General features: G+C 47.9%; 1 protein-coding gene across 1 annotated transcript in view; it reads left to right on the forward strand.

The window, feature by feature from the left end:
• The window catches only part of mindy4b (MINDY family member 4B), a 151435-nt gene that overhangs the window by 71957 nt on the left and 54404 nt on the right, over nt 1-25074 (forward strand). Inside the window, exon 4 of the mRNA XM_072473847.1 lies at nt 17197-17376. Coding sequence (XP_072329948.1) covers nt 17197-17376 — 180 coding nt within the window. The remainder of the gene's footprint in view (nt 1-17196; nt 17377-25074) is intronic.

Below are 25074 nucleotides of genomic sequence, written 5' to 3' on the forward strand. Positions count from 1 at the left end.
ATCCTCACACACAAACACACTCACCACACATCCTCACACACAAACACACTCACCACACATCCTCACACACAAACAAACTCACCACACATCCTCACACACAAACACTCTCATCTCACATCCTCACACACAAACACATTCACATCCTCACACACAAACACACTCACCACACATCCTCACACACAAACACACTCACCACACATCCTCACACACAAACACACTCACCACACATCCTCACACACAAACACACTCACCACACATCCTCACACACAAACACACTCACATCCTCACTGACAAACACACTCACCACACATCCTCACACACAAACACACTCACCACACATCCTCATACACAAACACACTCACCACACATCCTCACACACAAACACACTCACATCCTCGCACACAAACACCCTCACCACACATCCTCGCACACAAACACACTCACCACACATCCTCACACACAAACACACTCACCACACATCCTCACACACAAACACACTCACATCCTCACACACAAACACATTCACCACACATCCTCACACACAAACACACTCACCACACATCCTCACACACAAACACACTCACATCCTCGCACACAAACACACTCACCACACACCCTCACACACAAACACACTCACATCCTCACACACAAACTCACCACACATCCTCACACACAAACACACTCACCACACAGCCTCACACACAAACACACTCACCACACATCCTCACACACAAACACACTCACCACACATCCTCACACACAAACACACTCACCTCACATCCTCACACACAAACACACTCACATCCTCACACACAAACACACTCACCACACATCCTCACACACAAACACACTCACATCCTCACACACAAACACACTCACATCCTCACACACAAACACACTCACCTCACATCCTCACACACAAACACACTCGCCACACATCCTCACACACAAACACACTCACATCCTCACACACAAACACACTCGCCACACATCCTCACACACAAACACACTCACCACACATCCTCACACACAAACACACTCGCCACACATCCTCACACACAAACACACTCACCACACATCCTCACACACAAACACACTCACCACACACCCTCACACACAAACACACCCACCACACATCATCACACACAAACACACTCGCCACACATCCTCACACACAAACACACTCACATCCTCACACACAAACACACTCACATCCTCACACACAAACACACTCACCACACATCCTCACACACAAACACACTCACATCCTCACACACAAACACACTCACATCCTCACACACAGACACACTCACCACACATCCTCACACACAAACACACTCACCACACATCCTCACACACAAACACACTCACATCCTCACACACAGACACAATCACCACACATCCTCACACACAAACACACTCACCACACATCCTCACACACAAACACACCCACCACACATCCTCACACACAAACACACCCACCACACATCCTCACACACAAACACACTCACATCCTCACACACAAACTCACCACACATCCTCACACACAAACACACTCACCACACATCCTCACACACAAACACACTCACCACACATCCTCACACACAAACACACTCACATCCTCGCACAAAAACACACTCACCACACATCCTCACACTCAAACACACTCACCACACATCCTCACACACAAACACACTCACATCCTCGCACACAAACACACTCACCACACATCCTCGCACACAAACACACTCACCACACATCCTCACACACAAACACACTCACCCACATCCTCACACACACACTCACATCCTCACACACAAACACACTCACCACACATCCTCACACACAAACACACTCACCTGACATCCTCACACACAAACACACTCACATCCTCACACACAAACACACTCACCTCACATTCTCACACACAATCACACTCACATCCTCACACACAAACACACTCACCACACATCCTCACACACAAACACACTCACATTCTCACACACAAACACACTCACATCCTCACACACAAACACACTCACCACACATCCTCACACACAAACACACCCACATCCTCACACACAAACACACTCACATCCTCACACACAAACACACTCACCACACATCCTCACACACAAACACACTCACCTCACATCCTCACACACAAACACACTCACATCCTCACACACAAACACACTCACCACACATCCTCACACACAAACACACTCGCCACACATCCTCACACACACACACACACTCACATCCTCACACACAAACACACTCACCACACATCCTCACACACAAACACACCCACCACACATCCTCACACACAAACACACTCGCCACACATCCTCACACACACACTCACATCCTCACACACAAACACACTCACCACACATCCTCACACACAAACACACTCACCACACATCCTCACACACAAACACACTCACATCCTCACACACAAACACACTCACATCCTCACACACAAACACACTCACCACACATCGTCACACACAAACACCCTCACATCCTCACACACAACCACACTCACATCCTCACACACAAACACACTCACCACACATCCTCACACACAAACACACTCACCACACATCCTCACACACAAACACACTCACCACACATCCTCACACACAAACACACTCACCACACATCCTCACACACAAACACATTCACCACACATCCTCACACACAAACACACCCACCACACATCCTCACACACAAACACACTCACCACACATCCTCACACACAAACACACCCACCACACATCCTCACACACAAACACACTCACCACACATCCTCACACACAACCACACCCACCACACATCCTCACACACAAACACATTCACATCCTCACACATAAACACACTCACCACACATCCTCACACACAAACACACCCACCACACATCCTCACACACAAACACACCCACCACACATCCTCACACACTAACACACTCACATCCTCACACATAAACACACTCACCACACATCCTCACACACAAACACACTCACCACACATACTCACACACAAACACATTCATCACACATCCTCACACACAAACACATTCACCACACATCCTCACACACAAACACACTCACCACACATCCTCACACACAAACACACTCACCACAGATCCTCACACACAAACACATTCACCACACATCCTCACACACAAACACACTCACCACACATCCTCACACACAAACACACTCGCCACACATCCTCACAAACACACACACACTCACATCCTCACACACAAACACACTCACCACACATCCTCACACACAAACACACTCACCACACATCCTCACACACAAACGCACTCACATCCTCACACACAAACACACTCACATCCTCACACACAAACACACTCACCACACATCCTCACACACAAACACCCTCACTTCCTCACACACAACCACACTCACATCCTCACACACAAACACACTCACCACACATCCTTACACACAAACACACTCACCACACATCCTTACACACAAACACACTCACCACACATCCTCACACACAAACACACTCACCACACATCCTCACACACAAACACACTCGCCACACATCCTCACACACAAACATACTCACCACACATCCTCACACACAAACACACCCACCACACATCCTCACACACAAACACACTCACCACACATCCTCACACACAAACACACCCACCACACATCCTCACACACAAACACACTCACCACACATCCTCACACACAAACACACCCACCACACATCCTCACACACAAACACACTCACATCCTCACACATAAACACACTCACCACACATCCTCACACACAAACACACCCACCACACATCCTCACACACAAACACACCCACCACACATCCTCACACACAAACACACTCACATCCTCACACATAAACACACTCACCACACATCCTCACACACAAACACACTCACCACACATACTCACACACAAACACACTCACCACACATCCTCACACACAAACACATTCACCACACATCCTCACACACAAACACACTCACCACACATCCTCACACACAAACACACTCACATCCTCACACACAAACACACTCACCACACATCCTCACACACAAACACATTCACCACACATCCTCACACACAAACACACTCACCACACATCCTCACACACAAACACACTCACATCCTCACACACAAACACACTCACCACACATCCTCACACACAAACACATTCACCACACATCCTCACACACAAACACACCCACCACACATCCTCACACACAAACACACTCACATCCTCACACATAAACACACTCACCACACATCCTCACACACAAACACACTCACCACACATCCTCACACACAAACACACTCACATCCTCACACACAAACACATTCACACCCTCACACACAAACACACTCGCCACACATCCTCACACACAAACACACCCACCACACATCCTCACACACAAACTCATTCACCACACATCCTCACACACAAACACACCCACCACACATCCTCACACACAAACACACTCACATCCTCACACATAAACACACTCACCACACATCCTCACACACAAACACACTCACCACACATCCTCACACACAAACACACTCACATCCTCACACACAAACACACTCACACCCTCACACACAAACACACTCGCCACACATCCTCACACACAAACACAGCAACCACACATCCTCACACACAAACACACTCACATACTCACACACAAACACACTCATCACACATCCTCACACACAAACACACTCACATCCTCACACATAAACACACTCACCACACATCCTCACACACAAACAAACTCACCACACATCCTCACACACAACGACACTCACATCCTCACACACAAACACACTCGCCACACATCCTCACACACAAACACACTCACCACACATCCTCACACACAAACACACTCACATCCTCACACACAAATACAGTCACATCCTCACACACAAACACACTCACATCCTCACACACAAACACACTCACATCCTCACACACAAACACACCCACCACACATCCTCACACACAAACACAGTCACATCCTCACACATAAACACACTGACCACACATCCTCACACACAAACACACTCACATCCTCACACACAAACACACTCACATCCTCACACACAAACACACTCACCACACATCCTCACACACAAACACCCTCACCACACATCCTCACACACAAACACATTCACCACACATCCTCACACACAAACACACTCACCACACATCCTCACACACAAACACACTCACCACACATCCTCACACACAAACACACTCACCACACATCCTCACACACAAACACACTCACATCCTCACACACAAACACACTCACCACACATCCTCACACACAAACACACTCACCACACATCCTCACACACAAACACACTCACCATACATCCTCACACACAAACACACTCACAGCCTCACACACAAACACACTCACCACACATCCTCACACACAAACACACTCACCATACATCCTCACACACAAACACACTCACATCCTCACACATAAACACACTCACTACACATCCTCACACACAAACATACTCACCACACATCCTCACACACAAACACACTCACCACACATCCTCACACACAAACACACTCACCACACATCCTCACTCACAAACACACTCAAATCCTCACACACAAACACACTCACATCCTCACACACAAACACACTCACCACACATCCACACACACAAACACACTCACCACACATCTTCACACACAAACACACTCACCACACTTCCTCACACACAGACACACTCACCACACATCCTCACACACAAACACACTCACCTCACATCCTCACACACAAACACACTCACATCCTCACACACAAACACACTCACATCCTCACACACAAACACACTCACCACATATCCACACACACAAACACACTCACCACACATCCTCACACACAAACACACTCACCACACATCCTCACACACAAACACTCTCACCACACATCCTCACACACAAACACTCTCACCACACATCCTCACACACAAACACTCTCACCACACATCCTCACACACAAACACTCTCACCACACATCCTCACACACAAACACACTCACTACACATCCTCACACACAATCACACTCACATCCTCACACACAAACACACCCACCACACATTCTCACACACAGACACACTCACCACACATCTTCACACACAAACACTCTCACCACACATCCTCACACACAAACACTCTCACCACACATCCTCACACACAAACACACTCACTACACATCCTCACAGACAAGCACACTCACATCCTCACAGACAAACACACCCACCACACATTCTCACACACAGACACACTCACCACACATTCTCACACACAAACACACTCACACCCTCACACTCAAACACTCTCACCACACATCCTCACACACAAACACTCTCACCACACATCCTCACACACAAACACACTCACTTCACATCCTCACACACAAACACACTCACATCCTCACACACAAACACACTCAACCCACATCCTCACACACAAACACACTCACATCCTCACACACAAACACACTCACATCCTTACACACAAACACACCCACCACACATTCTCACACACAAACACACTCACATCCTCACACACAAACACACTCACCACACATCCTCACACACAAACACACCACCACACATCCTCACACACAAACAAACTCACCACACATCCTCACACACAAACACACTCACCACACATCCTCACACACAAACACACTCACATCCTCACACATAAACACACTCACTACACATCCTCACACACAAACATACTCACCACACATCCTCACACACAAACACACTCACCACACATCCTCACACACAAACACACTCACCACACATCCTCACTCACAAACACACTCACATCCTCACACACAAACACACTCACATCCTCACACACAAACACACTCACCACACATCCTCACACACAAACACACTCACCACACATCTTCACACACAAACACACTCACCACACTTCCTCACACACAAACACACTCACCACACATCCTCACACACAAACACACTCACCTCACATCCTCACACACAAACACACTCACATCCTCACACACAAACACACTCACATCCTCACACACAAACACACTCACCACACATCCACACACACAAACACACTCACCACACATCCTCACACACAAACACACTCACCACACATCCTCACACACAAACACTCTCACCACACATCCTCACACACAAACACTCTCACGACACATCCTCACACACAAACACTCTCACCACACATCCTCACACACAAACACACTCACTACACATCCTCACCCACAAGCACACTCACATCCTCACACACAAACACACTCACCACACATTCTCAGACACAGACACACTCACCACACATCCTCACACACAAACAGTCTCACCACACATCCTCACACACAAACACTCTCACCACACATCCTCACACACAAACACTCTCACCACACATCCTCACACACAAACACACTCACTACACATCCTCACACACAAGCACACTCACATCCTCACACACAAACACACCCACCACACATTCTCACACACAGACACACTCACCACACATCCTCACACACAAACACTCTCACCACACATCCTCACACACAAACACTCTCACCACACATCCTCACACACAAACACACTCACTACACATCCTCACACATAAGCACACTCACATCCTCACAGACAAACACACCCACCACACATTCTCACACACAGACACACTCACCACACATTCTCACACACAAACACACTCACACCCTCACACACAAACACTCTCACCACACATCCTCACACACAAACACTCTCACCACACATCCTCACACACAAACACACTCACTACACATCCTCACACACAAACACACTCACATCCTCACACACAAACACACTCAACCCACATCCTCACACACAAACACACTCACATCCTCACACACAAACACACTCACATCCTTACACACAAACACACCCACCACACTTTCTCACACACAAACACACTCACATCCTCACACACAAACACACTCACCACACATCCTCACACACAAACACACCCACCACACATCCTCACACACAAACAAACTCACCACACATCCTCACACACAAACACACTCACCACACATCCTCACGCACAAACACACTCACATCCTCACACATAAACACACTCACTACACATCCTCACACACAAACATACTCACCACACATCCTCACACACAAACACACTCACCACACATCCTCACACACAAACACACTCACCACACATCCTCACTCACAAACACACTCACATCCTCACACACAAACACACTCACATCCTCACACACAAACACACTCACCACACATCCTCACACACAAACACACTCACCACACATCTTCACACACAAACACACTCACCACACTTCCTCACACACAAACACACTCACCACACATCCTCACACACAAACACACTCACCTCACATCCTCACACACAAACACACTCACATCCTCACACACAAACACACTCACATCCTCACACACAAACACACTCACCACACATCCTCACACACAAACACTCTCACCACACATCCTCACACACAAACACTCTCACCACACATCCTCACACACAAACACACTCACTACACATCCTCACACACAAGCACACTCACATCCTCACAGACAAACACACCCACCACACATTCTGACACACAGACACACTCACCACACATTCTCACACACAAACACACTCACACCCTCACACACAAACACTCTCACCACACATCCTCACACACAAACACTCTCACCACACATCCTCACACACAAACACACTCACTACACATCCTCACACACAAACACACTCACATCCTCACACACAAACACACTCAACCCACATCCTCACACACAAACACACTCACATCCTCACACACAAACACACTCACATCCTTACACACAAACACACCCACCACACATTCTCACACACAAACACACTCACATCCTCACACACAAACACACTCACCACACATCCTCACACACAAACACACCCACCACACATCCTCACACACAAACAAACTCACCACACATCCTCACACACAAACACACTCACCACACATCCTCACACACAAACACACTCACATCCTCACACATAAACACACTCACTACACATCCTCACACACAAACATACTCACCACACATCCTCACACACAAACACACTCACCACACATCCTCACACACAAACACACTCACATCCTCACACACAGACACAATCACCACACATCCTCACACACAAACACACTCACCACACATCCTCACACACAAACACACTCACATCCTCACACACAGACACAATCACCACACATCCTCACACACAAACACACTCACCACACATCCTCACACACAAACACACCCACCACACATCCTCACACACAAACACACCCACCACACATCCTCACACACAAACACACTCACATCCTCACACACAACCTCACCACACATCCTCACACACAAACACACTCACCACACATCCTCACACACAAACACACTCACCACACATCCTCACACACAAACACACTCACATCCTCGCACAAAAACACACTCACCACACATCCTCACACTCAAACACACTCACCACACATCCTCACACACAAACACACTCACATCCTCGCACACAAACACACTCACCACACATCCTCGCACACAAACACACTCACCACACATCCTCACACACAAACACACTCACCCACATCCTCACACACACACTCACATCCTCACACACAAACACACTCACCACACATCCTCACACACAAACACACTCACCTGACATCCTCACACACAAACACACTCACATCCTCACACACAAACACACTCACCTCACATTCTCACACACAATCACACTCACATCCTCACACACAAACACACTCACCACACATCCTCACACACAAACACACTCACATTCTCACACACAAACACACTCACATCCTCACACACAAACACACTCACCACACATCCTCACACACAAACACACCCACATCCTCACACACAAACACACTCACATCCTCACACACAAACACACTCACCACACATCCTCACACACAAACACACTCACCTCACATCCTCACACACAAACACACTCACATCCTCACACACAAACACACTCACCACACATCCTCACACACAAACACACTCGCCACACATCCTCACACACACACACACACTCACATCCTCACACACAAACACACTCACCACACATCCTCACACACAAACACACCCGCCACACATCCTCACACACAAACACACTCGCCACACATCCTCACACACACACTCACATCCTCACACACAAACACACTCACCACACATCCTCACACACAAACACACTCACCACACATCCTCACACACAAACACACTCACATCCTCACACACAAACACACTCACATCCTCACACACAAACACACTCACCACACATCGTCACACACAAACACCCTCACATCCTCACACACAACCACACTCACATCCTCACACACAAACACACTCACCACACATCCTCACACACAAACACACTCGCCACACATCCTCACACACAAACACACTCACCACACATCCTCACACACAAACACACTCACCACACATCCTCACACACAAACACATTCACCACACATCCTCACACACAAACACACCCACCACACATCCTCACACACAAACACACTCACCACACATCCTCACACACAAACACACCCACCACACATCCTCACACACAAACACACTCACCACACATCCTCACACACAACCACACCCACCACACATCCTCACACACAAACACACTCACATCCTCACACATAAACACACTCACCACACATCCTCACACACAAACACACCCACCACACATCCTCACACACAAACACACCCACCACACATCCTCACACACAAACACACTCACATCCTCACACATAAACACACTCACCACACATCCTCACACACAAACACACTCACCACACATACTCACACACAAACACATTCATCACACATCCTCACACACAAACACATTCACCACACATCCTCACACACAAACACACTCACCACACATCCTCACACACAAACACACTCACATCCTCACACACAAACACACTCACCACAGATCCTCACACACAAACACATTCACCACACATCCTCACACACAAACACACTCACCACACATCCTCACACACAAACACACTCGCCACACATCCTCACAAACACACACACACTCACATCCTCACACACAAATACAGTCACCACACATCCTCACACACAAACACACTCACCACACATCCTCACACACAAACGCACTCACATCCTCACACACAAACACACTCACATCCTCACACACAAACACACTCACCACACATCCTCACACACAAACACCCTCACTTCCTCACACACAACCACACTCACATCCTCACACACAAACACACTCACCACACATCCTTACACACAAACACACTCACCACACATCCTTACACACAAACACACTCACCACACATCCTCACACACAAACACACTCACCACACATCCTCACACACAAACACACTCGCCACACATCCTCACACACAAACACACTCACCACACATCCTCACACACAAACACACCCACCACACATCCTCACACACAAACACACTCACCACACATCCTCACACACAAACACACCCACCACACATCCTCACACACAAACACACTCACCACACATCCTCACACACAAACACACCCACCACACATCCTCACACACAAACACACTCACATCCTCACACATAAACACACTCACCACACATCCTCACACACAAACACACCCACCACACATCCTCACACACAAACACACCCACCACACATCCTCACACACAAACACACTCACATCCTCACACATAAACACACTCACCACACATCCTCACACACAAACACACTCACCACACATACTCACACACAAACACACTCACCACACATCCTCACACACAAACACATTCACCACACATCCTCACACACAAACACACTCACCACACATCCTCACACACAAACACACTCACATCCTCACACACAAACACACTCACCACACATCCTCACACACAAACACATTCACCACACATCCTCACACACAAACACACTCACCACACATCCTCACACACAAACACACTCACATCCTCACACACAAACACACTCACCACACATCCTCACACACAAACACATTCACCACACATCCTCACACACAAACACACCCACCACACATCCTCACACACAAACACACTCACATCCTCACACATAAACACACTCACCACACATCCTCACACACAAACACACTCACCACACATCCTCACACACAAACACACTCACATCCTCACACACAAACACATTCACACCCTCACACACAAACACACTCGCCACACATCCTCACACACAAACACACCCACCACACATCCTCACACACAAACTCATTCACCACACATCCTCACACACAAACACACCCACCACACATTCTCACACACAAACACACTCACATCCTCACACATAAACACACTCACCACACATCCTCACACACAAACACACTCACCACACATCCTCACACACAAACACACTCACATCCTCACACACAAACACACTCACACCCTCACACACAAACACACTCGCCACACATCCTCACACACAAACACAGCAACCACACATCCTCACACACAAACACACTCACATACTCACACACAAACACACTCATCACACATCCTCACACACAAACACACTCACATCCTCACACATAAACACACTCACCACACATCCTCACACACAAACACACTCACCACACATCCTCACACACAACCACACTCACATCCTCACACACAAACACACTCGCCACACATCCTCACACACAAACACACTCACCACACATCCTCACACACAAACACACTCACATCCTCACACACAAATACAGTCACATCCTCACACACAAACACACTCACATCCTCACACACAAACACACTCACATCCTCACACATAAACACACTCACCACACATCCTCACACACAAACACACTCACATCTTCACACACAAACACACTCACATCCTCACACACAAACACACTCGCCACACATCCTCACACACAAACACACCCACCACACATCCTCACACACAAACACACCCAACACACATCCTCACACACAAACACAGTCACATCCTCACACATAAACACACTGACCACACATCCTCACACACAAACACACTCACATCCTCACACACAAACACACTCACATCCTCACACACAAACACACTCACCACACATCCTCACACACAAACACCCTCACCACACATCCTCACACACAAACACATTCACCACACATCCTCACACACAAACACACTCACCACACATCCTCACACACAAACACACTCACCACACATCCTCACACACAAACACACTCACCACACATCCTCACACACAAACACACTCACATCCTCACACACAAACACACTCACCACACATCCTCACACACAAACACACTCACCACACATCCTCACACACAAACACACTCACCACACATCCTCACACACAAACACACTCACCATACATCCTCACACACAAACACACTCACAGCCTCACACACAAACACACTCACCACACATCCTCACACACAAACACACTCACCATACATCCTCACACACAAACACACTCACATCCTCACACATAAACACACTCACTACACATCCTCACACACAAACATACTCACCACACATCCTCACACACAAACACACTCACCACACATCCTCACACACAAACACACTCACCACACATCCTCACTCACAAACACACTCAAATCCTCACACACAAACACACTCACATCCTCACACACAAACACACTCACCACACATCCACACACACAAACACACTCACCACACATCTTCACACACAAACACACTCACCACACTTCCTCACACACAGACACACTCACCACACATCCTCACACACAAACACACTCACCTCACATCCTCACACACAAACACACTCACATCCTCACACACAAACACACTCACATCCTCACACACAAACACACTCACCACATATCCACACACACAAACACACTCACCACACATCCTCACACACAAACACACTCACCACACATCCTCACACACAAACACTCTCACCACACATCCTCACACACAAACACTCTCACCACACATCCTCACACACAAACACTCTCACCACACATCCTCACACACAAACACTCTCACCACACATCCTCACACACAAACACACTCACTACACATCCTCACACACAAGCACACTCACATCCTCACACACAAACACACCCACCACACATTCTCACACACAGACACACTCACCACACATCCTCACACACAAACACTCTCACCACACATCCTCACACACAAACACTCTCACCACACATCCTCACACACAAACACACTCACTACACATCCTCACAGACAAGCACACTCACATCCTCACACACAAACACACTCACCACACATCCTCACACACAAACACATTCACCACACATCCTCACACACAAACACACTCACCATACATCCTTACACAAACACTCTCACATCCTCGCATGCACAAACTCGCTCATTTCCTCGCACAGAAAAACACACTCACATCCTCGCATGCACAAACACACTAACCACACATCCTCACAGATACACACTCACTTCCTCACATGCACAAACACACTCATGGCCTCACACACAAACACACACTTCCTCGCACACACAATCACACTCACTTGCTCATACACAAACATCCTCACACACGCAAACACACAAACATTCTCACACACACAAACACACTCACTTCCTCAGATACACAAACACACTCATGTCCTTGCTCACACAAACACACTCACGTCCTCGCACAAAAATCCTCGCACACACAAACACATTCACTTGCTCACAAACAAACATCCTCACACACACAAACACACAAACATCCTCATACACACAAAAACACTCACTACCACACACACACAAACACCCTCACATCCTCGCACACACAAACATATTTGTGAAGACTGATGTAAAATGCCATCTGCCGTCTCCTTATTTTTCCTCAGTAATTCTGCAGACTCACTTTCTATAGGGACCACGCTCTTTATTAACTATTTTCCTTTTAAAATATCTATACTAGAAACTCTTATTTTTGTCTGTTTCTATATTTTTGGCTAATTTACTCTGGCTTTTCCCTCCTTATCATTCTTTTCCGTCTTTCATATTCTGTCCCATCTTCTGCCCTGCCACACATCTTAGCACAACCACGTGCCATTATGTGCAGTGCGTCATGCTGTAACTCTGCAAAGGACCACATGCATTTTGTTCTGGCCTAGCTCATGGCACAGATCCTAATCTCAAACTTTCAGGTTCCTGAGCCACTTACCAGGGAAAAGTATCAGATTTGGTTTCCTGTGACCTGCCTCACAGTTTTCAGCCTCAGCCGGTGTCACCTCGGTGAGCATAAACTGTGGGTATTCAATTGCCCTTTATGTTTGTGTGGTGAAAGAGTGTTGGGGGGGGGGGGGGGGGGTGTAGTGGCCTTACCACCCGTCAGGCACAAGTATCCCTGTCGGGGTTCTCAGTATTCAGACTTCGGCATTCTATCCGTCACTGGGATGGGACCCAAACCCAAACACCTGAGTCAGAGTCGCACGATTAAGATTGAAAGCGCCAGAAAAGCTCAGTGGGCCTGGCAGCATCTGTGGAGAGAAAACCAGAGTTGATGTTTTGAGTCCATATGACTCTTCTCCAGAGCGAAGGCGAGGGGGAAATCTGATGGATGGTATAAGAATGGGTGGAGCCAAGTGGGAGGTCTGGGGTCGGTGTGAGCGAGGAGAGATTGGTAAACGCATGTTTAATCTCCACACATGCTGCCAGACCTGCTGAGTTTTCCCAGCCTTCTCTGTTTTCATTCCCGGCTTCCAGCAACCCCGGTATTTTGCTTTTATTCCAGTGTCCACGTGCTGGCTCTGTGCAACGCTGGGCTCAAACCCATCCGCTCCTGTCCTCAGAGGCTGGAAGGCTATCACAAAGCCTAGGGAACACTCCTGAGGAAGTATAGCACACTGTAACAATTTAGGAAGTCACTGGGCTGGAGGCTTTTCTCTCTAAATTGGAAGGCAATTCGCATTTGCAGACATTTTGAAATGAAGTAGGTCGAAATGAGGCTCCTGAGGGACAGAGACCATTTGGGTGGGGGGCCAGCGGACGACAAAAGTAAGTAATGTGAACTTTTTTAAAAAATTAAACAGTCTCTTCAAAAGAGAACAAACAAAGCTCATGTCATTTGCACAGCATTCTAAATATTAAGTATCAGCGATAAAGGAGTCGATGAGATTGTTGCTGATTTTGGAAGGCTGATCAAAAAGTAAGGTATTTTGGCTTGCAAACGCCTTGCGTTCTTTCTCTCTCCTTTGGCATTCTTTCTCTCTCCATGGACTGTCATTAAAAATTCAGATCTAGGGTTTCCCACCAGCGGAGATGATGAATGATGAGATTAGCTGCAGCTCAGACACTTTGAGCTTGGGGGTTGGCAACTTCACACGGAACACTGTGCGAGGGGAGAGTCAAAGTATAAAGCATCTGTTTGAGGCTTCACCTATCACGCTGGAGCCCTTCAATCCCCACGCTGAGATCCCCTTTCACACTGGCTCCATGGAATTGTGTAATGGTGCGTTGCAAGCCAAAATAACAGCAGGTGTTTCAACGCAGAATTACATTGAGTTATTACAGGAGGAAGTTACAAAGAGCCAGAGTGTAAGTACGACTCTTATTTCGTACGACTATTAACAATTAATTTCCGTTCTCTTGTAATCACTGTTGGAACCCACATTAGGTTGTGTTCTCTAAAGCCTGCTATTATCGAGTACAACTTAGTAGGGCAGCATGATGGCGCAGTGGGTTAGCACTGCTGTCTCACGGCACTGAGGTCCCAGGTTCGATCCCAACTCTGGGTCACTACCCGTGTGGCGTTTGCGCATTCTCCCTGTGTTTGTGTGAGCTTCGCCCCCCACAACCCAAAGATGTGCAGGCTAGGTGGATTGGCCACGTTAAATTGCCCCTTAATTGGAAAAAGTGAATTGGGCACTCTAAATTTTTTTTTTAAAGTACGACTTAGGCGAGATATACCTGAATAAGTTCCATTTTTATTCTGCTCTTACACAGAAGTATCAGGACAGCCGCAAGGTTGAAGGTGACAGTGAAGATGGAGTCGTGACACCTCAGTCTAGCAGCATCAAGTCTCGTAGCCATTTCTCCACGCTCAATGTTCCCTACTCTGTCCCAAAAGCGTGTGTGGTACCTTCAAACCTCGACGGTCTACCCATCACACTGGAGACAGCGGTGGTAAGCATTCTGCCCAATTTTCCTCAGCTGTGCTGAAACTGTATCGCATTTTAACAAAGGAATGATGAAATGCAATCTCTGTCTCTGTGAAGCATCACAGCCGACAATAAGTGCTACCAGACAAAAGAGGAATGAGAGCTCATTGTATTCATGTTTCCCTTTAAGAATACAGTACGTCAAACCTAAGCATTGGTTAATTATCCCTGACTTGCATTTCTCGAGGAAAAGCCTACGTAAGGAGCTAAAATGTCATTTTAATGACCGTCTCTTAACAATGAAAATGTTATGACAATTGGACGTGCTTCTCCGGTGGGTGAGTGAGCAAGAGGCCAAACACAGTGTGGAACTGCGCCACAGAGAACAAGAAGGGGGTAAAATAATCTGAAGATTTCTGTTCTTGGCCTTGGACAGTCAAACAGGTTGGCATGTTCACCACCCAGGGCTAGGTGTGGAGAATAGTCTCTTGACTGAGGCAGCTCTCATAACCCTTGACCCCCCATTGTCTTTAACTCAGCCTCGAGTATATTCAATGGGCCAGCCTTCGCTGCTATCTGTGGAAGAGATTTCCAAAGACTGTCAATCCTCTGAGAGAAGAAGTTCCTCCTCAGCTCCACCTTGGCACATCTTTGTGGATCATGATTCCAATATCAGAGTTTGCCACAGGACCTTCTCTGGATTCAATGGCGTTATTGGCCCCAGTAAGGGGTCTGAGCGGCTTACTGCTACAGGGGTTGATCTGCCGTGCCCTGTGTCTGTAAGAGTGGAACGCCCGGATACAAACATAAATATAAACATATGAATCAGGAGCCGGCCATTTGGCCCCTTGGGCCTGCTCTACTATTTGATAAGATCATGGATGATCTGGCTACGGTCTCAACCCCACTATCCTGTCTGCCCCCTAGAACACTTGACAGAATCACACAGCGCAGAAGAGGCCCTTCGGCCCATTGAGTTTGCACCAACACATGACCTACCTACTTAATCCCATTTGCCAGCTCTTGGCCCAAAGCCTTGAATGCTATGACATGCCAAGTGCTCATTAAAGAATGTGAGGCAATCACCTCTACCACCATCCCAGCAGTGCATTCCAGACCGTCACCACCCTCCGGGTAAAAATGTTTTTCCTCTCATCCCCCCCTAAACCTCTTACCCCTAACCTTGAACATGTGTCCCCTTGTAACTGACCCTTCCCTAATGGGAACAGCTGTTCCTTATCCATCCTGTCCATCCCCCTCATAATCTTGTACACCTCGATCGGGTCGCCCCCTCAGTCTTCTCTGCTCCAGCAAAAACAACCCAAGTCTATCCAACCTCTCTTCATAACTTAGATATTCCATCCCACGCAACATCCTGGTGAATCTCCTCTGCACCCCCTCCAGTGCAATCACATCCTTCTTATAATGTGGCGACCAAAACTGCACACAGTGCTCCAACTGTGGTCTCACCAAAAGTTCAAACTCCAACATGACCTTCCTGCTTTTGTAACCTATGCTTCGATTGATAAAGGCCAGTGTCCCACATGCCTTTTCACCACCCGATTAAACTGCCCTTCCGCCTTCAGGCATCTGTGGTCAAATCTGGCAAGGTCCCTTTGTTCTTTAGAACTTCCTCAAATGTCCATCTATCTATATTCAATGACTCAGCCTCTACTGTCCTTTGAGGAAGTGACTAATGACCCTCTGTAAGAAAGCAATGGGTGAGAATCGCCCCCCCCCCAGCCGCGTGTTTCTCCATGGTGGGAGGTGGCACGCTGTTCGCTAACGGTGGGGGTTCTCTGCTCCCGCCTCTGCTAATAGGAATTCCTAAAGAAGCCACCACACGCCCCCAGGAAACGCGCTGGCAGCACACCACTGCCTGCGGGAACAGAGAATCCCGCCGCGAGGGAACAGCAGAAGAGTTCCAACCAATTTCTTCTCATCTCCATGTTAAATGGGAGACTCCTTGGGCGGATTTCTCCCGTTTTCTGGTGCGGCACGCCCCCAATTGCAGCAGTATCCTCCGCCCCGCCAGCCAGCCAATGGGGTTTCCCATTGTGGGCACCCCACGCCGTCGGGAAACCCCCAGACATGAGTGCACCGCCGGCGCAATGGAGAATCCCAACACCAGAGAATCCCGCCCCTTATTTCTAAACTGTGTCCCCGAGTTCTAGTCTTGTCCATAAGTGGAAACAACCTCCCAGCATCCACCTTGTTAAGTCACCTCAGGATCTTATGTACTTCAATAAGGTCACCTCTTAGCCTTCTAAACTCCAGCGGGTGTAGGCCAAGCCTGTTCAACCTTGACAGTGCACAATAGAATCCCAATTGTGACCTGAATTATGTCTTTTGCATGTAAACACCCTCCAGCAACTTGATATTAATGGGGAGGCAGAGAAGGAGCAGGATGGAGTTTTGCAATTGAGAACAAACAAATCTAACAGGAGGATCCGCTGATGAATTTTCTGAGCACAGCCAGGATGTCAACAACGATTATAGGAGAGGCAGCGGCGTAGTGGTATTGTCGCTGGAATAGTAATCCAGAGACCCCGGCTATTGCCCTGGGGACCCGGGTATGAATCCCACCCAGATGGTGGAATTTGAATTCAATACAAAATCTGGAATTAAAAGTCTAATGATGACCATTGTCGATTGTCGAAAAAAAACATCTGGTTCACTAGGGGAGGAAATCCTGACCTGATCTGGCCCACATGTGACTCCAGACCCAGTAATGTGGTTGACTCTTAACTGGCCTTTGGAATGGGCAATACGGGCCAGCGACGCCCACATCCCATAAACAAATGTTTTTAAAATTCACAAGGTTGCTCTGTAGAGAGCTACACAATAGACCAATGGGAGTCCTCATTACCAGTGGAGATAGATTAGGACGTGTGGAGGAGCCTGTATCTGTGCCCACCGAAAACATGAATGCAGTGAGCCTTGAATGTTCTTCATCGAGAGGAATTTGCCAAAATCTGCACTTCCCATCCAGGATACTGAAGACCTTAGCGTTGGGCATGTCGGCTGTGACCTGGTCAACGTTCAACCGTCTTCATAGAATCATACAATTTACAGTGCAGATGGAGGCCATTTGGCCCATTGAGTCTGCACTGGCCCTTAGAAAGAGCACCCTACGTAAGCCTATGCCTCCACCCGTAACCCAGTCACCCCACCTAACCTTTTTGGACACAAAGGGCAATTTAGAATGGCCAATCCACCTAACCTGCATATCTTTGGACTGTGGGAGGAAACTGGAGCACCCGGAGGAAACCCACGCAGACTCAGGGAGGATGTGCAGACTCCGCACAGACACTGACCCAAGTATTCCTTTCTTTGCCTCCTGTTCCGGCCTCCTCTTGCTGTTGGCTGTTCTTGAAGACTTGTGTCCCTTTAATCTGGAAGTTCTTCCAAGTAGGTCTCTACTGAGCAAGGGTCTCCCAGGCATTGACATCCTATGTTGCATTTCTTGAGGTAAGCCTTCAGGGTGTCTTTGAAGCATTCCCTTTGTTGTCCTCTTGTTCAGGAGTCCAAAGACTAACAGGTTAGGTGGATTGACCATGGGCATGGATTGACCATGCTAAATTACCGCTTAGTGTCCCTAGGTGTGCAGGTTAGGTGGGGTTATGGGGATAAGGTGGGGCAGTGAGCCTAGATAGGGTGCTCTTTCAGCGGGTCGGTGTAGACTCGATGGGCTGAATTACCTCCTTCTGCCCTGTAGGAATTCTATGGTTCTGTGGTTCCTTGAACTGGGAAAAGAAGAATTCCTTTGGCAGTCAGGACTCTGACATCCTAACACATGGCCGGCCCAGCGGAATTGGTTTTGGATGATCATGGCCTCGATGCCGGTGCTCTTGGTTCCTTGAAGGATGCTGATGTTAGTATGCCTGTCCACCCAGCTGATGCAGAGAATCTGTTGAAGACAGCATTAATGGTACCTCTCCAGGGCCTCAAGGTGGCATCTGTATGTAGTCCATGTTTCTGATCTGTATAGAAGAGTTGGAAGGACGACTGCTGTATACATGAGGATCTTGGTGTCAGTCTGGATGCCACGGTCATCAAAGCCTTCGTCCTTAGACATCTAAAGGAGGTGCTCACGGATTGGATATGATGTTGGATCTTCACATCAATGTTAGCCTTAGAGGAGAAGTGGCTCCCCAGATATTGGAAATTTCCCACATTTGTAAGGTTTCTCCATTGAGGGAGGGAGAGACCGGATCTTGCCCTGGGGCAAGTTGGTAAAGGCTTAAGCCTTCTTGAGGTTGAGGTTGAGACCAATTCTTTGGTATGCTTCCATCAAGGTGTCAAGCTTGGCTTGGAGACTCTCTTCTGAGAGAGTAGAGATGGCGATGTCATCTGCACACTGAAGGTCCACGAGTGATGTCAGTGTCATGTTCTTGTTGCATTTCAAATGGTTGAGGTTGAAATGTTTTCCATCCATTCTGTAGATGTTGTGCACTGGGAAGCTTATTCTTGGCAAGCTGAACGATGGTGGAATGAAGATGGAGAAAAGGGTGGGGGTGATGAATTATCCCTGCTTGACTCCAGTCTTGACCTCAAAGGTTTCTGTCTTATTTCCATCGGTGAGGACTGCCACCAACATCTTGTCATGGAGGAATGGGAGGATGTTGATGAATTTCTCTGGACAGCCGGTCTTTGATAAGGTCTTCCATAGCACTTCCCAATAGACTGAGTCAAAAGCCTTGGTCAGATCAATGAAGACTAAGTAAAGTGGTTAATGTTGCTCCTGAAGTTGCCGAGCAGTGACAATCAGGCTCGCTGTTCGACAGTTTGGTCAGAAGCCACACTGGCTTTCCGGAATTATTTCTTCAGAGGCTGGAAGAAGGCAGCTAGCAAGGATTTGGACAATGATCTTCCCGGTGATGGAGAGTAGGGAGATTCCTCGGTCCACTTCGGTCCTCTTTCTTGAAGATAGGAGCAATGACGACATCCCTGAGGTCGGTAGGAATTTCCTCTCTGTCCCAGATGTTCAGGAACAGCTGAAGGAGATAATGGGTGCCTTCTCCGCCAAGTTTGAAAATCTCCATTGGGATCCCCTCCACTCCTGTGGCTTTTCCATTATTCACGTGTTTAATGACGGCTTCAACTTCATCCACGCTTGGTGGGAATCCAAGATCACCTTTAATGAGGAGTTGGGGGATTTCTTCAAACATGTCCTCATCATAGATTAGGAGTTCTTTGAAGTATTCTCTCCATTGGAGGCTGATGTTTTCTCTGTCTCTCAAGGTTCCGTCCTTACTCCACACTGGTTTGTGGTCTCGGATATTTGGCCCGTATATTGCCTTGGTGGAACTGAAGATGCCCCAGGTGTCATGCTTGTCGGCGAACAGTTGCAGCTCCTTAGCTTTCTCAGACCACCATTGGTTCTAGATTTTCCTAGTTCTTCCTTGTACCTGATACCTGATACAATCATAGTTGAGGTCGCATTTGAGGAAATCCCCCAACTTTGTACCTGCACCTAGGCTGATTGAGCTCTCCTCCTTGCCTTGCTGGTTATGCTGTTTTGCCAGAAACAGAGAGCTTTCCTCTTCTTGTCGATGATTAATGTGAGGAGTGGTAAACAGACCTTGACTGGAAGGGACAGGGAGTACAGAAATAGAAGTAAATCAGCAGATAAGGCAAAAGGTTTGAAAAAAGTAAAAGGAAAAAACTCCGTATCTAATCCAAAGCAAAGCAAATGAACTGAAAGCAGAAATAGAAATAAATAAGTACAATCTGATAGCCAAGACAGAGACATGGTTGCAGGATGACTTGGATTGGCATCTGAATATCTCAGGGGGTACATTACATTTAGGATGGGCAGGAAGCCAGGGAAAGGAGGAGGGGTGGCTCTGTTAATTAATGATGGTATTAGCTGTTAGAAAGGGTGACCTCAGGTCAGGGAACGAGGATGTAGAAACAGTTTGCATGGAGATGAGAAATGATAAAGTCAATGGCACTGCTACCTCACCATGCCAGCGACCAAGATTCAATTGCAGCCTTGGGTCACTGTCTGTGCGGAGTCTGCACATACTCCCCGTGTCTGCGTGGGTTTCCTCCGGGTGCTCCGGTTTCCTCCCGCACTCCAAAGATGCGCAGGTTCAATGGATTGGCCCTGCTAAATTGCCACTTAGTGCCCAAAAGGTTAGATGGTGTTACTGGGTTACGAGGATGGCTTGGGCCTAGGTAGGGTGCTCTTTCAGAGAATCGGGCAAACTTGATGGGCCGAATGGCCTCCTGCACTGTAGTGATTCGATGAGTCTATACGTTTGTGGTAATGATGTACAGGGCACCTGAAAGTACCCGCAGGGTTGGATGGATAATAAAGGAAGAAATAATGGGAGATTGTCAGAAAGATAATGGGGGGGGGATTGGATCGGAGAATCGCCGGGGGACGGCGTGAATCCTGCCCCTGCTGGCTGCCGAATTCTCCGGCGCCGGGGATTTGGCGGGGGCGGGAATCGCGCCAATGGCGGAGGCCCCCATGTCGATTCTCCGGCCCGCGATGGGCCAAGTGGCCACCCGTTTTCGGCCGGTCCCGCTGGCGTATGTTACACCAGGTATTTGACGGCAGGACCTGGCTGCGCGGGCGGCCTCCGGGGTCCTCGGGGGGGGGGGGGGGGTGCGGGGGGATCGGCCCTGGGAGGTGCCGATCCACGGGCGGGCCTGTGCCGTGGGGGCACTCCATTCTTCCGCACCGGCGGCTGTACCAGTCTGCCATTGCCGGTGCGGAGATGAACCCCTCTGCGCATGCACTGGGATGATGCCAGCACACGCTGGCGCTCCCGCGCATGCGGCAACTCGCGCCGGCCGGCGGAGGCCCTTTGGCGCCGGTTGGCGTGGCGCCAAGCCCCTTCCCCGCCGGCCGGCATGGCGCAAACAATTCCGGTGCTGGTCTAGCCCCTGAAGGTGAGGAGGATTTCGCAACTTTGGGGCGGCCCGACGCCGGAGTGGTTCACGCCACTCCTCGGCGCTGGGACCTCCCACCCCGCCGGGTAGGGGAGAATCCCGCCCAGTGTGATTGAATTTTACATTCAGTTTGAGGGAGAGAAGAGTGGGTCCAAGACTAATATTTTAATCTTAAATGAAGACAATTATGAGAGCCTGAAAACCCAGCTAGTTAAAGTGAACTGGCAAATTAGGTGAAGAGATAGGTCAATAGAGATGCATTGGTAGGTAGTTAAGGGTATATTTTAGAGCACTGGGGATATTTTGGCATACACCGAATAAATACATGCCAGAAAGGAAAATTCCAATGAGAGACTCCACCATCGGCGGTTAACTAAAGCAATTAAAATAGTATCAAACTTAAAGAAAAGGTAAATAATTGCACGAAGGGGCATGGGCAGGTCAGAATGTTGGCCAGAATGTTGAAAAATAAGCAAAGAATGTTGATGAGGGAATAATTAGACTCCGATAGAAAGATAGCTGGGAGTATAAAAATTAGATAGAAAGAGTTTCAATAGATCTTTTTTTAAAGTTAACAAAGAAAGTGTTGGTCCTATAGAAAGTGAGTCTGGAGAACTCATAAGGGAAAATAAGGAGATGGCAGATTAAATGAACCGATATTTTACATCGGCCTTCAATATAGAGAATGCAGGTTACATCCCAGGAAAAGCTGTAAATCAGGAAATGGAAAGGAGGGAGAAACTCTGGAAATTTACAATCACCAGGGAGGTGGGTACTAAAAAAATTGTTGGAGCTGTGGGCTGACAAATCCCGGGGT

This window comes from Scyliorhinus torazame, chromosome 14, assembly GCF_047496885.1.
Source record: "Scyliorhinus torazame isolate Kashiwa2021f chromosome 14, sScyTor2.1, whole genome shotgun sequence".
NCBI classification, from domain to species: domain Eukaryota; kingdom Metazoa; phylum Chordata; class Chondrichthyes; order Carcharhiniformes; family Scyliorhinidae; genus Scyliorhinus; species Scyliorhinus torazame.